Genomic DNA, 15,499 nt, shown 5'->3' with positions numbered 1-15,499 from the left:
CGAAGGACGCTAAGCGATTTCTGCGAGTACGTGGTCCACAGGTTTCCCGTGTAGATATAGACTCTGACAGTATTACTTCGTTTACATTTTTTTTATTATAATTTACATATTTTTTATTTTAAACTCCGGATGACGATTCGCAGCAATTACAACAATAATATTGGTCTTCGAGGTGATGGTAGAGTAAAAACATACTTAAACACCTTCAGAGTATTTTGACACTCATCTGCTTCATGCTTAATTTTACATTTTTGTTTATATAAATTATTATATTTTAACTGTGTCTACTAATTAACTTCAGACAAATATATGAGTCTAATTCGTTATGTCTTCAAATAAAAACGTTAACATGCCTTTTTTTTATTTACAACATGGAGTCCACTTGGTCACGTTTTCCAAAATGGGATCACGTTCTAAATGCGTAATTACAACGCATCCCGACACGGGATGTGTTTTTTTAAATAATACATCTTTATAATCCGGTTTCGAAATTAAAAAGCGGACGTGAGCGGTTTCCAGCGCGTTTGTTAATTTTAAACGCCAAAGTTGGCGAAATTTTCTTACAAACTCATTTTTTTTATCTACAACGAGGAAGCTCTTGGCCTGCATCTCACCTGATGGAAAGTGATGATCAGGCCGAAAGTGGAAGCGAGCTTCACCCGGAATCCTCAACCACAGATAGATCTTATCTGGCTATCTTACTTCCAACTGCCGGAACACAACAACAATGTTGTTATGGCGACAGACTTAGATAAGATGATGGTAGCTAGCCAGGCGTACTTAGAACAAGCCCTAAAAACAAAACCGAACAGAAAAATCTGCCACCACTGAGAATCGAACCCGGGCCCCTGGTCTTCCTGGTCCTGGTATTCCATGGGAATTCATGAAATGGCAGGTCAGGTATTAAGTAATTAATTAAATCAAGAGATGAGTAGGATGGTAACTATTCTGAAATCCTATGCGTACAAAAGGGACCATACGAGTAGAATAATACCTGACGACGTGGAGTTACCTACAGTGGCTATGCTTCTGGAATACACAGGACATCGTAATTCCCAAAAGCTGCTGACAAAACTAGTAAGTATGTGTCTTACGGTATGAACACCATTAAGACAGAGTATAACCACAGGTATAAAGTGAATCATGATAAGTAATCTATTGCTAAAAACTTGGAGAAAATCCTTAAGAAAACATGCGCTATGAAAGAAACACTTTTTTCCAGCAGAACCAATTTAACTGTTAATCTATAAAAAAAATCACATACATAAATAAAATATTACACAAAAAGTAAGTGTACTAAGCAGTGCCCCTGTCGTAACAGCGATGCAGATGCCCATAGCAATGGAACCCCACTCAGCATAATTACAGCCGTGGCCCCTGGTGACGAAGACCACGACTTTTCAGTGTGTTCCAGTAGCGCTAGGCAATTCGACTGTATAATTCGGAATAGGATCGAAATCCTGGAAGCACCGTCTACATTTGGGCACCGATAGACGACGCTATTAATTGTGTGAGCGTTGATTCAACATGGAATGCTTAATTGCATACCAACGTTGCACTTAACAGATGACTTGAAGCGATTTATGGCCGCCATATTGGATCTAGTGACAGATGGCGCGATTATGTGGTGGTGATAATTTACCTCGTACATCACGCGGAATCTCAGTACGTTATTGCATGTCCGACAAATAGGTAGCATAACAGGTGCTGCTTGAAGGTATTCATGGCACAAGGTATAACAGTCGTAACCCTAACATTTTAAGTAGTAGGTAACTATGGTTCACTATAAAGTAAACGATATATTATTGAAAAAGAGGCTGACATAGGTGACTGTTTCTTCCGCCACTTCTTTTCAGCATCAGCCCATATGTTGTCCCGAAGTGGTGGTAGGGCAAGCTATATTTGGGCCGTGTATAAGTGCCCTAGAAAGGGCCTATGTACCTACTGGATAATGAATTTGAATTTTTACCTACCATAAAAGCTGCTTTTTTATTTCGGCAATAATTATAAGTTGTTTCCTCATCAGCCAGATAGCTTTGACCGTTCAACTCCTTGCCAGATTTTAGGATAGCTGCCAAAGCCACGATGACCCAAACTACAAGATGCACCAACATTCTGGCCTATGTTGGGAGCATGCTCTGACAAACTTTCAGCTTTTATAAAATAACGTAAGTCTGGCGTTCACTGGCTCTTAGTCCATAATGTTAGTTTGATCAGATTGTCCAGACAATGGTTGTTAAGGGGATTTGGCAAGTAAAGAGACAAATAGACAAAGTGAGAGAGTTCAGGCTCTTTTTCAGTGGATTTTTTTCTTTAGGCGCCATAAGATTAGTTACCTATTTGTTTTATGATAACAAAAAAGTAATAGGTAGGCAGGCCTCCCACTAGGTGGACCGACGATCTGGTGAGGGTCGCGGGAGGTGCCTGGATGCGAGCGGCGCAGGACCGGTCTTTGTGGAAATCCTTGGGGGAGGCCTTTGTCCAGCAGTGGACGTCTTTCGGCTGAAACGAACGAAATAGGTATTTGGCACTATTTGGTATTAGTGTTCAATAGATCCCTCCCATTTTAAGTTTTTTGTACGTTAATCCTACTGACACAGTTCAAGCATCAATTTCGCACATAACGGGCGATATCTACGGGTTTACGGTGCGGGAGCACCGATAAAATGTTTTTTGCGTCCGTAGCAAATGCAGAGGGCATAGGGCTGCCACCAAAGAATACTTAATTATTAAGTTCCTTTAAGTTCCCATTTTAAAGTCGACAGGGTGAGACGAAGAATGCGCACTTTTCTATACTAACTGATTTTATACAAACGAACTCCTGCACCTTTATATTAGTAGGCAGGTACTAGCTGACCTGGCGAACTCCGAACCGCTCATGTTCATCAGAAATATTTCAGGTTTCTAATGGTGAATTTTTTTTTCAAATTGGTCCATTATTTTCGGAGCCTATTCAATACAATTCTCTTTAATTAGTGTAGATAAAAAAGTGCGCATTTTGCGAAGTTTACATTCTGCCACAAACACCTTTGAGCGCCACACTTGGGAATCCAATGCAGGTTCCTTATGGATCGATCTACACTATTAGACCAAGGTTATGTGAGTGGCAGCCCTGCATAAACCGCATGACGCCACCCACCGCAATCGATGCGCCGCTCGTGCCCGATGTATGATTTAATTAATTTGCACTCAATTTCGGTGCAGGAAAATTTGGACAGCTAGACGAAGACTAAAAGGAAATCTCAACAAAATCATAGTGAACTGGCAGGCGATTCAAATCTTCAATCTATCTATACTAATATTATAAATGCGAAAGTAACTCTGTCTGTCTGTCTGTCTCTCTTTCACGCCTAAGCCACTGAACCGATTTTGATGAAATTTAGCATAGAGATAGTTTGAGTCCCGGGAAAGGTCATAGGATAGTTATCCCGGTTTTTGAAACAGGGACGCGCGCGATAAAGTTTTTCTGTGACAGACAAAATTCCACGCGGGCGAAGCCGCGGTAAAGCTAGTTTTATATAAATGCCAGCCGGTCTATGTGCGACATGATAAAATCTAATCAATAATTTTAGACGTTAAAAGTGTGGCTCATCGCGTAAAATCAATAAAATGTCGCGTCGCTTTTCACGGCGCGTATCCTAGGTTTCCTAGGCTAGAAGTACTTTACTATCATCACGGTTTAAATGAATAAATAATGTACCTAGTAATCATTAACAAGCAAGACTTAGACAAGCGCGAGATTCGAACAGGCCAGCGAGTGCGGTATTTGTCGAGTATAAATTAATAAATAAATAATTACGATATGATTGATTCATACATAATTGGCGTTTCTATTGTTTCTATTATGATAAGTGTTACATTGTCTATAGCTCAATATAATAAAGCGAAAGATTAGGTAAAATCCAAGATTTGAAATGATGTTTATATCCAGAACAGAGAGAACATTTTAAGATTATATCTTAATACGAATGGAATCAAAGAATAAAATAAATAGAACTTCAATAATAATAAAATCTATTAAAAATATAGAATAATGTAATTGTCCATTACTTACAAAATAAAACTAAAACTAGTGACTCCATCAACTCTCATCAAACACAATCTTTTTGCCCTGGAAAGGTTTTATACCGGACTGACGTTTTTTAGCTTCCCACGATGGATGTAACTTTTCTGGCTTCGATTCAATTTGCTTCGGTTCTTCGTTCCTATCAAAATTAGACCTTTTATCCGTGAATTTCCTGCTATCATTTTTAAACTTGCCAAAACTGTCTTGGTCATACTTATTTGTACTATTTTTGTTAAATCCATTCTGTTTGTTAAACCTATTATCGGGTGCAAAGTTGTCATTCCTTGGTTTTATTTTGGGGACATGGCCGAACATGGCGGCTCTCCTGATTTTCCTATTACCTTGTTTGTGTACCTCTTTCACCTCATCTGGGGGTCTAGGCTCTACAACCGACATGTAATTCTCACCAGTCGATGTGATGAAGAACGGATCAACTACCTTATTCTCTGGAACCGGACTTTCGCTGACATCTTTCTTGAACTTTCGTGACAGCAATTTCTCGTTTAGGTTTTTATTTTTGCCTTGTTTATGCTTATCTTTTTTATTATCTAATTTTTTGTTAAGCTCAAGGGGTTTAGGCTTTACATCTAGTTGGGTTTTAACATCAGATACTATACTAGGAGTTTTAGGATTAACCTTCTTAGTATCTGCTGTAACAGCTTTAGCTAATTTACCAGTAGAGCTTGGTGTTTCATCATCGGATTCTGAATATTCGCCAATTTTAGATTCACTATCAGACTCTTTCCCATTTTCATCATTCGATTCATTTTCAGATTCACTGTTTTGATCCATTTCCTCATCGTCTGAAGATTCTTCTTTTTCAGCAGATTTATCATCATCTGAAATATTCTCCCTTGGTTCATCCCCATCATCTTCATCCATACAATCATCTTTTTCTGCATCATCATCATCATCGTCAGATAAGTTTTTATCAGTATTCAAATTGCCAGTCATTTCAATATCTTCTACATCCCATTCACCTTCTGCATTAACAACCTTTGCCCCTTTCCCTTTCTTTTTATTTTTCTGTTTCTCTTTGGCCTCTTTCTTCATTTTCTTTCTTTCTTCTCTAGACATCAGTAAGTCATCAATGGGCACTGATGAGAATCTGCTCTTTATGAATTTGTATTTGTCCTGAAGAGATTTGTGGAGTAGAAGCCTGGCACAGGCCTTATCTTGGTCGACATTGGGTTTATTCAAATAGCTATTAAGCTCACCTTTGTGTGTGATTATGAACTTGGCGAGATCCTTGGGTTTGATTTTCTGGAAGAAAATAAAGAACAATTTCAATCTTATTTTCTATATTGATAAAATTATTGAGTTGCCTAACACTTTACTCAACATCTATGAAAATGTATTCAATATGACAGTGTCATCATCAACATCATTTCAGCCACAGGACGTGCACTGCTGAACATATACCTCCCCCAATGACTTCCACTATGACTATGATAAGCTCTTTCCGGCAGCTACGCCTGCATGAGAATCAGTTTGCCACAGATCTGTATAAATTATAACCTACGTTATTATGTAGTATAAACAATAATACTGTAACTAACGTCCACTTGGTAGTTCTTTTTGTGAAACAAATGTTCATACAGACTTTAGCATTTATAAATTATTAAGAATTCGCGCATTGCCAAGGCCAGAGCTACCTTCGCACAACTTCGCCCCATATGGCAGTCACGGAAATTGACCCGAAGGGTCAAGATCAAAATATTCGGGTCCAACGTTAAATCCGTTCTGCTCTATGGGTGTGAAACGTGGAAGGTCACCAAGGTTATCTCGCACCAGCTGCAGGTCTTCATCAACAGCTGCCTTCGCCGAATTCTCGGCATATACTGGCCCGAGAAAATCTCCAACGTCGAGCTATTGGAACGCTGCCAAGAAATTCCGATCGACCAGCAGATCAAGCGCCGCAAGTGGAACTGGATTGGCCACACTCTCCGAAGGGACCCCGATCACATCCCTAAGCAGGCTCTGGATTGGAATCCCCAAGGAAAATGCAAACGTGGTCGACCCAGGCAAACTTGGCGGCGCACTGTAGCGGACGAGGCGAAGAAGATCGGCAAGACCTGGAGCGAGATCAAGCGACAAGCTCAAAACCAGGGTTCGAGGATATATATCAAGGGATATATATCAAGATATATATCGGATATATATCCGATATATATCAAGCCGGTTTTGATGATATATATCAACTTTTAAAATTTGTTACTGTATTTGTACTTTTTGACATAAGATTTTTATTTTTTTAGTTGATTTTGCCGTATTTCAAAGATATTTTATGTTTTTGCTTTATTTGTCTGATTTTAAGTTTTAAAAACATTAAAAATATGTTTATGTTACACATATGCAATAGTATTCATGAATAATACAATAAAATAATACTATGGCTTTCATACAAAATTGATATATATCAAAGTTGATATATATCGGATATATATCATAAATATCCGATATTTTGATATTTATAATAAATATCGGATATTTTCGAACCCTGCTCAAGACCGAACGAGATGGAGGACTGTTGTGGACGCCCTCTGCCCCATCTAGGGGACATAGGACCATAAGTCAAGTAAGTCAAGTCACCTTTATTATTAAGACTTCGTTCACAGCAGCTGTTGCCTTTCTCTTCAACTTTTCCTTTAGGTTTTCAGGAGCTTTCTTTTCAACAAGAGTTTTAGATTTCCTTGTTAGTTTGTGGATAATCTGGATTTTAGCTTGGTTTAGTTTTTTCTTCAATAGAATAAGCTGAAAATTTTAAGATAATTTCATTATTGGGTAACATGGTTCATTATTATTGTATGTATACAGGTTCAGAGCCGAACACAGGCTCTGCCAAGTAGAGAGAAGAAAGTAACAATACGTTTAAAAGGCCTTGTCTTGAGTTTATACACTTAGATTAATTAATCTAAGTTTATACATAAATAATATCTTAAAAATTCCTTTTTTTTGACCATGCTTGCTCTCTAAAGACGATCTTGGAAAGCTCTGCCAAGTAGAGAGAAGAAAGTAACAATACGTTTAAAAGGCCTTGTCTTGAGTTTATACACTTAGATTAATTAATCTAAGTTTATACATAAATAATATCTTAAAAATTACTTTTTTTTGACCATGCTTGCTCTCTAAAGACGATCTTGGAAAGCTTAAAATCATTTACCTCATTGTTAAAAGCCTGTTTAACAGCACCGACTTCCATGATTACAAGATTATTCTTGCAAAATTTAAGGTTATGTTACCTATGAATTTCATACACTTCACTCGAATATTTTTACAGCCATATGATGTTCTTGATACATAGATGTACATAATATTTTAAGCTGTACCAATAAATAATTTATTAATTCATTTATAAAGTGAATAAACAGCAGATAAACATGACATCAACGCCGACAAAACCAAAAAAAACACCATGTGATTTTGACAGTTGAAACTTCGTTTTTGACATTGACAGTATACTTTTTAATCAAGTCACTTAAAAAAATTCTTGATAGTAACAACCATTATTAGCCTGTCATAGACAAAAGTCAAAGTAACGTTATTGTTATAAGGACTAAAGCTGGCCAAACCAACGCGTTGGTCTTGCGTTCACGTTATGGTACAGCCAAACCAAAGCGTTAAGCCTGCGTCCGCGATAGCGATCACTGCGTGTGGAAAACAGTGGTGCCAGATTAGGCGAATTATCGCCATTTAGGCTACCTTCGGGGGTCAAATGGCGACCAAAAAATGCAAACGGCTACCGGTAGCCATTTAGGCTACCTAGAAAAAAAGATCGGGCTATTTAGGCTATTTCAGGATTACCTTGGAAAAAGAAATTTTTCATAATATAGCAAAAGTAACGAAACGTAATATGCACATCACCGTTCTTTCCATTCGGTCACTCTTTGTAAGAGTGAGATAGAGCTATTGCGTACAAGTATAGATATAATAAGATACTAGCTTTTGCCCGCAGCTTCACCCTCGTGAAATTTAGTTTGTCACAGATCGTCATAAATTATAGCCTATATTATGTTATTCTGGGTTATAAAAATAATATTGTAAAGTTTCATCAAAATCCGTTCAGTAGTTTATGCGTGAAAGAGTAACAAACATGTTAACATCCATACACACTTTCGCGTTTATAATATTGGTAGGTAGGATAGGTATCTCATCTCATGGACTTGGCGTAACTTTAAAATAAACGTGCTCAGTACGTACATTACGCGCACACACGATTTAAGAAAACAACATGGCCGCAATATAGGCAATCAGCTGACAGGTATGTGTTTGTGTGCGCGTGCGCCTGTGTGTGTGTGTAGTTGTCAGCTGATTGCCATGCTGTTTTCTTAATCTTGTATGTACTCGGCACAAGTCAGGTAGTGACGTCATATGAAAATGTTGCCAGAATGAGTAGGTACTGACCAAACATTATCTATCTCTTTTTTCATACGTCACCATGGGTGAGTTAGAAAGAGATAAACAGCTGTTTGTCATTGATGTGTCGATTTGATATGTATTTGTATAAGCAATTTTTGTATACTTAGCTCAAAAAATTAGGCGAATTAGGCTACTTTAAGAAACAAAAAATATTAGGCGATTTAGGCTACTCGGTAGGAAAAATTAGGCGAATTGAGTTAGCTGATATCTGGCAACCCTGGTGGAAAAACTTAGAAAACATTTAGTTAAACAATAGTAGCTCGCTCATGGTGAAAGACAATTTAAGACAAAACACTCTTCTTGCTGGACTGGATAGAAAGTCGCACTCGCTCGCTGTTGCCTTTAATCGAGGTTTCAAAATCCGTAATTATTAAACAATCAAAAATATTGACTATTCAATTAAACTACAGCTAAAAAAACATTACGCTATCCTTAAGGCTATCAGCTACATACTAAAATAACAGTAACGGTAACGGTATGCAAACGTTCTAAATTGACGTAGGGCAAGTATGCCACATTCTCATAAGAAAAAGCAAAACAGTTTCTCTTTGGTCGGATCTGTCAATCCGTAAAGTACGTAAATAATTTTGAAGAAAATATTTTAAAATATCTATAGAATCTGTGATTATTCCTTTTTATTTATGTGCAGTTTAGTGCTCTAAATACTGGAATAGAAGTTTGGCATACGTATTTTGTTTCTCACCGTGACCGTATTTGTTTTTCAGCATGGCTCCCCGGTTTGAGATCGCAGTCGGTCTGCGAAAAGGCCACAAAACAACTAAAATATCTGCCGGCAAGAAAGGCAGGGAAGACAAAACCATCAAAATAAGACCAGCTAGATTGAAGGGTGTAAGTATTTGTTTGGTACCTTATCTGTATTGTTGAGGTTATGTTTGTGTATCTACAATTTATTTGAAGTTACTCTTTTGCCCCGTGTTGGTCACTTTACGCCTATTATTTACGTCAGGAACTTGGTAAGAGTATACTGCAGTGGAAAATATAATAACTTTGACCCGTTACAGTTTTTCCTAGTGTCATTACTCTAATTCAATCCCCATGACTACTTTACTTCCCATGTTCGATGCTCTACGGTGTATTTGATACCAAGAAAAAATTAATTAAATTATCACCGAGCAACCTTCAAATTCCACTGTCCACCGTGTCTCTCTAAACACTCGACATTGGCAAAACCAGTGTGCTTCAAATTCGCACCATTGGAGCCATTAGACAGAATAATAATAGCTTAGATTAATAAATAATCTAAGAATAATAGTAATACCAAACTAGCATTTGGACAATAAGCTATTCGGGACTACTCAACCTTCACTGGTTAAGTTTCATTGGAGACCAAGCTGTAGATCCTGGCTATACAGGAGTTTTAGCATTAAGTTTATTTGTTGTTTTTAAAAATTTTATATGTTATATTCCAGCTGCAAACAAAGCACTCAAAATTCGTGCGAGATCTAGTCCGTGAGGTTGTTGGTCATGCACAGTATGAGAAGAGAGCTATGGAGTTGCTGAAGGTATGTATATTTTAAATTTTTATTCCTATTACAACTTACAACTAGGGTTGCCTTACCAAATCCGGGACAATCCTACTAGGACAACGGTGTTGGGACTTGGCCATAGTAAAAATATCTTGGTTTCTCAAATAATTTAATTTGTATTTCAAAAGAAAAATGCCATTTATTTTCAAATACACACTTTTATTAAATAAGTAATGTACGTCAACGTACATAATAGGATTCACAGGCAGGCCAGCCGTGTCATTTGTTATTACATATTAGTTTATTTTGACACAAAACTATTAGGTTTTCGGAAATCCGGGACAGTAATGTCTAATTACTGGACACGGGACAAGACGCAAAATTCCGGGACAATCCCGGATTTCCCGGGCATCTGGCAACCCTAATTACAACTGTACAATTGTAATTTTCATGACCCTAATGTTGTAAATGGTACAGATGAAAGTACATCGTTTGCCTCCTATCACATAAAAAAAAAAAACATCAGCCTGTACATTATATTTGACACTAGCTTTTGCCCGCGGCTTCACCCGCGTGAAATTTAGTGTCACAGATCGGCATAAATTATAGCCTATATGTTAATCTGGGTTACAAACAATAATACTGTAAAGTTTCGACAAAATCCGTTCAGTAGTTTGGGCGTGAAAGAGTAACAAACATCCAAACTTTAGCATTTATAATATTAGTAGGATGAAATAGTCTACACTGTAATATTCAACATCTGCTGTTTTAACATGTAAGGGGCAACATTTGAGAATGCGTAAAGCTATTGTGATTTATATAAAATTTATGTCAATAAAAGACAACAGCTCATCAGACTTTACATTTTTGTTGCAAAATTGCTCCTATAACAAGTACAGGTCATTAATTTTTATGTGCCATCATCTGTATCTGTACCTTAGGTAGATTGTTGCAAAATTGCTCCTATAACAAGTACAGGTCATTAATTTTTATGTGCCATCATCTGTACCTTAGGTAGAACAACTGCAAAATTTAAGTGACTCCCTCCTGCTCTGCTATACAGGGTGGCCAAAACAGTGAGGTCTAAAAGAAAAATTTAGATTCCTTACATCAAGGTGTACCTAAATCACCCCCATGTATATTATACGATTGTGCTTAGTTTAGGAGATAGAGTTAATTTTGTGATATTTTAAAATTTTATGACCTAGTAGGCTTTAAACATTTTTATCTTTTTTTTGGGTTGACTTTTTTCAGATTTCTTTTTTTCGACAGATTTGTTATGAATTGCAGATGTTTGAAAAAAATAATCACCTTCCTATCTTTGATTCAAGATACAAAAGTTTTGCTAGAAACATTAAAATTATGCTTTTATCAGAACACTATCAAATTTTCAACTTAAAAGTTTAAGTAAAAAAAAGAACTTCCATAGGTCCAAAACCATTTTAAAAACTGCGCCGTTTCCTGAACATTCATAATAATACAAAAAAACATGTACTTAATAGGCCACTATTTCCTGTAATCGGTCCACTAAAGTGGTAAGTCGGAGATTCCGTTACATGTTTTTGACTTTCTTAGAGTGAATTAATATTGGGAATCCTCTAAGTTTACATTACGTAGAACAGATTTAGAGCAAAAACTGGACAGAACATGTTTTTATTCTCAACGAGGAAGCTCTTGCCCTTCATCACACTTGGTGGAAACTGATGATTAGGCTGAAGGTGGAAGGGAACTTCAACTACAGAGGAACTATGGCTTCCTACCTCCAAATGCCGGAATACAGTAATGCTATTAACATTATTGTTATAGTGACAGACTTAGGAAAATAGAGTTGCTAGCCAGGCAGACTTAGATCAAACCCTACCACCAACCAAACCGAGCAGAAAATTTCACCTCCACTGGGAATCAAACCCGGGACCTCTGAAGCTTACCTCTTACCACTTGAAGACAGAGGCAGTTGTTACATTTTACTATTACCCTTGAAATACCTACTACAGTGAGAAGAAGAAGGAGGGATATTTGGTTTAAGTTCATCAAAACTTACTTAAAATAACAATGTGTTCCGGAATTTGGAGGTAGGAAGCCATAGTTCCTTTGTAGTTGAAGTTCCCTTCCACCTTCAGCATAATCATCAGTTTCCACCAAGTGTGATGAAGGGCAAGAGCTTCCTCGTTGAGAATAAAAACATGTTCTGTCCAGTTTTTGCTCTAAATCTGTTCTACGTAATGTAAACTTAGAGGATTCCCAATATTAATTCACTCTAAGAAAGTCAAAAACATGTAACGGAATCTCCGACTTACCACTTTAGTGGACCGATTACAGGAAATAGTGGCCTATTGAGTACATGTTTTTTGTATCATTATGAATGTTCAGGAAACGGCGAAGTTTTTAAAATAGTTTTGGACCTATGGAAATTCTTTTTTTTACTTAAACTTTTAAGTTTAAAATTTGATAGTGTTCTGATAAAAGCATAATTTTAATGTTTCTAGCAAAACTTTTGTATCTTGAATCAAAGATAGGAAGGTGATTATTTTTTTCAAACATCTGCAATTCATAACAAATCTGTTGAAAAAAAGAAATCCGAAAAAAGTCAATCCAAAAAAAAGATAAAAATGTTTCAAGCCTACTAGGTCATAAAATTTTAAAATATCACAAAATTAACTCTATCTCCTAAACTAAGCACAATCGTATAATATACATGGGGGTGATTTAGGTACACCTTGATGTAAGGAATCTAAATTTTTCTTTTAGACCTCACTGTTTTGGCCACCCTGTATAAGATAATCCTACTAATATTATAAATGCGAAAGTTTGGATGTCTGGATGTTTGTTACTCTCACGCAAAAACTACTGAACGGATTTTGATGAAACTTCAGTATTATTGTTTGTAACCCAAAATAACAGATATAGGCTATAATTTATGACGATCTGTGACAAACGAAACTTCACGCGGGTGAAACCGCGGGCATAAGCTAGTAATGATCTAAATGGTTGTACACCAAAAATTTGTTTGTTTGTATGAACACCAGAAAATTGATTTTGAGATCTACATTATTTTGTGCAACCATGATCCTAGAATCATTGAAAACTGCTTAATAGTTAACATTACACCACATTTTTCTACTGGATTTACACATTTACTGGGTGCCAGCCTTTTCTGGTACCAGGATATCCGAATACTAAATCTCACAAGTTGTATTATTATAATTTATTTAATTTCCCAAGCATGAGGTTGAAGTCAACAGAGTAGAATTTTGTTATTATGAGCTTTTTTCACCTTAGCCATTTTACTACAAGGCAGTATCATGACATGAATAGTTTCTAAAAGGAATAAAGTACAATTTGATTCTAGAAATTGAATTGGCCTCAAACTTATGTCTCATGTCTTCAATAGTTTTAGCGAGCTGCCACATGGGCAGATTGCAAGCGTTTTCAAAGCGGGAGCGAAAACGTCGCGGCTGCGCGCGAGGCGTAGACGTTGCGACTGCGCGGCGAACACGTCGCGGATGCGCAATGTTTCTGCCTCGAGTGATCGGTGTACGATACACTCGAGTGTATCGCTTTGAAAACGCTTGTAAACCGCCAGGGTGGTAGGGCCCTTACCCTAAGCCTAAGCACAGATCACCAACTTTTAGTTGGCCGATAGTTGGGTCGGGCTGTTAATCAGTACGGTGGTATCGGACGATTCTTCATACAATTTAAAATCGGGTCCAACTATCGGCCAACTAAAAATCGGAGCGCTTTCACATTTAGGCGATTTAGCAACGCTACAAACTTTCATACTATTTGACAGCGGATGCATGCATTTCATTGCATGCCGTGGCAACCTATAATTAAGGCAGCACTTAGATTAAGTTAAATACGTTGTAAATATTGATTGTCTTCCAGTGTATGTCTTGTTGGTTGTCCTATTAAATAAATAAAAAATAAATTATAAAAACGCCGCTTCGCTGCTGTCGCGCGTCTAACTGGTTTGACGCCCTAATGTGAAAGCGCTCTAAGAGCCTAAGCACACGATGCTGCGACACCCGGAGCGGTGTGTTACTCCTCTTAGATCTTTGTCGCCTGTCTCTCGTTACGCTCGTGAACCGTATGTTACATAAACATTATCTAAAGTCGTGGTCTCCCGTCTTGATCACTTCTCTATCAGTGGTACAATTTAGTGTCCTTTGAACACCCACGGATACAATGTCCTGGGTGATCAAATTGGACTCCAGTACCTCTACCTCAGCGCCCCCTATATTATAGCCGCCCTAGGGGGCGCTGTTTAATTTTTCATACAAAATTTTTCGATGACACTTTGAATACGCAACGAAACGAACTCGAAAGTTTTTCGTACTAGAGGTACAGTTAAATTATTATTTTAGTGTCCTCTGATCACCTATAAATAAATCATACCTCTGAATAGTCACATGCATGTCTAATTTGTTTGTTGCGGTTTTTAGAAAATATCAAAAATGTTACAAAACAAAATATGTAAGTAATACAACAATTATTGGACATTGTGACTATTCAGAGGAGGTGTGATTTGTTTGTAGGTGATCAAAGGACACTAAAATAATAATTTAACTGGAGTCCACTTTGATCACCCAGGGCATCGTATACGTGGGTGATCAAAGTGGAATAGACCCAACACCCTATCAGTGCGCGAACTGCCATAATTATTTGAATGTTCACTTGTTCCCAGGTGTCAAAGGATAAGCGTGCACTGAAATTCCTGAAGCGTCGCCTGGGCACACACATCCGCGCCAAGAGGAAGCGTGAAGAACTAAGCAACGTGCTGACTCAGATGAGGAAGGCCGCCGCTCAGGCGCACCATGCACACCATTAAGTGAATAAACTAATACTTAAGATGTGGTGTTTCTTTTACTCGTCATCGTCAGATCCAAATGACACCACACTGGATGTGTTTTGCGGGCGGTTAGTCAAAATTAACGCAGTCGGCATCGTGTATGAACATTTCGATCAGGGCGACGGTCTACGGTCAAAACTATCTGCCGGCGATGCGGTTTGCGTTTGGATTTTTTTTCTCGTGCCCGCATCAATAAAATTTATAGAAATCGATAATGATGTTCATACATAATGCGGGACGCGGGCTGCGTTCACTCGCAGAACGCATCCAAGTGTGGCAAATCCTATAACTTCATCTTACATCTCTGCGTTTATTCTTACACTACCCACGCCCACGCTGGCGTTCCCATCTCATTTTCATTGCAAGATCATCAGTCTACCGATTGGGGGCCTGTCTACGTTTCCGGTCTTCGGCCGGCTTCTTCCCTAAGAACTTCTGCCCAACAGTCATTTCATTCATCACTTCACGAGCTATATCCACTGCTACTGCTGCACTAGTAGCAGACCTGTGACTATTACTTTATTTGTAGCTTCTTGCCATAATTATCACCACTTCGGAACAAAAATTTCAGCCGGTGGGTGCTGAGCAGTGTTGGCACTAATCAATTAATGTTTTAATCAATTAATTAATTTGATTAATTTTAATCATGATTAAATTAATCCCGATTAAAATAATCAT

General features: G+C 37.7%; 2 protein-coding genes across 2 annotated transcripts; one reads left to right on the top strand and one right to left on the bottom strand.

The window, feature by feature from the left end:
• Positions 1 to 3,997: 3,997 nt before the first annotated feature.
• On the bottom strand, positions 3,998 to 7,483 carry Rlb1 (lysine-rich basic protein Rlb1). The gene is made up of 3 exons (XM_028313896.1): positions 7,230 to 7,483; positions 6,659 to 6,820; positions 3,998 to 5,329 (listed from the first exon to the last, which is right to left on the bottom strand). The coding sequence occupies exons 1-3, from the start codon at positions 7,266 to 7,268 to the stop codon at positions 4,082 to 4,084; spliced, it is 1,449 nt and encodes a 482-aa protein (XP_028169697.1). The 5' UTR covers positions 7,269 to 7,483; the 3' UTR covers positions 3,998 to 4,081.
• A 1,483-nt stretch (positions 7,484 to 8,966) lies between these two features.
• On the top strand, positions 8,967 to 14,822 carry RpL36 (ribosomal protein L36). The gene is made up of 4 exons (XM_028313906.1): positions 8,967 to 9,058; positions 9,211 to 9,334; positions 9,916 to 10,008; positions 14,657 to 14,822. The coding sequence occupies exons 2-4, from the start codon at positions 9,212 to 9,214 to the stop codon at positions 14,798 to 14,800; spliced, it is 360 nt and encodes a 119-aa protein (XP_028169707.1). The 5' UTR covers positions 8,967 to 9,058; position 9,211; the 3' UTR covers positions 14,801 to 14,822.
• The last annotated feature ends 677 nt before the right edge of the window (positions 14,823 to 15,499 follow it).

This window comes from Ostrinia furnacalis, unplaced genomic scaffold (genome assembly GCF_004193835.3).
Source record: "Ostrinia furnacalis isolate ACB-3 unplaced genomic scaffold, ASM419383v2 OfSCF4399, whole genome shotgun sequence".
Lineage (NCBI taxonomy): Eukaryota > Metazoa > Arthropoda > Insecta > Lepidoptera > Crambidae > Ostrinia > Ostrinia furnacalis.
The sequence above is the reverse complement of the archived record's forward strand: the minus strand, read 5'-3'. Positions and strand labels throughout refer to the sequence as shown.

What these genes read in the sequence shown, in the direction of transcription:
- Rlb1 (XM_028313896.1), bottom strand. Translation starts at nt 7,268, where the DNA reads ATGGAAGTCGGTGCTGTTAAACAGGCTTTTAACAATGAG. An exon ending in AACAGGCTTTTAACAATGAG is followed by an intron (nt 6,821 to 7,229) that starts GTAAATGATTTT and finishes TAAAATTTTCAG; the next exon opens with CTTATTCTATTGAAGAAAAA. An exon ending in ACGAAGTCTTAATAATAAAG is followed by an intron (nt 5,330 to 6,658) that starts GTGACTTGACTT and finishes ATTTTCTTCCAG; the next exon opens with AAAATCAAACCCAAGGATCT.
- RpL36 (XM_028313906.1), top strand. Translation starts at nt 9,212, where the DNA reads ATGGCTCCCCGGTTTGAGATCGCAGTCGGTCTGCGAAAAGGCCACAAA. An exon ending in GACCAGCTAGATTGAAGGGT is followed by an intron (nt 9,335 to 9,915) that starts GTAAGTATTTGT and finishes GTTATATTCCAG; the next exon opens with CTGCAAACAAAGCACTCAAA. An exon ending in GAGCTATGGAGTTGCTGAAG is followed by an intron (nt 10,009 to 14,656) that starts GTATGTATATTT and finishes ACTTGTTCCCAG; the next exon opens with GTGTCAAAGGATAAGCGTGC.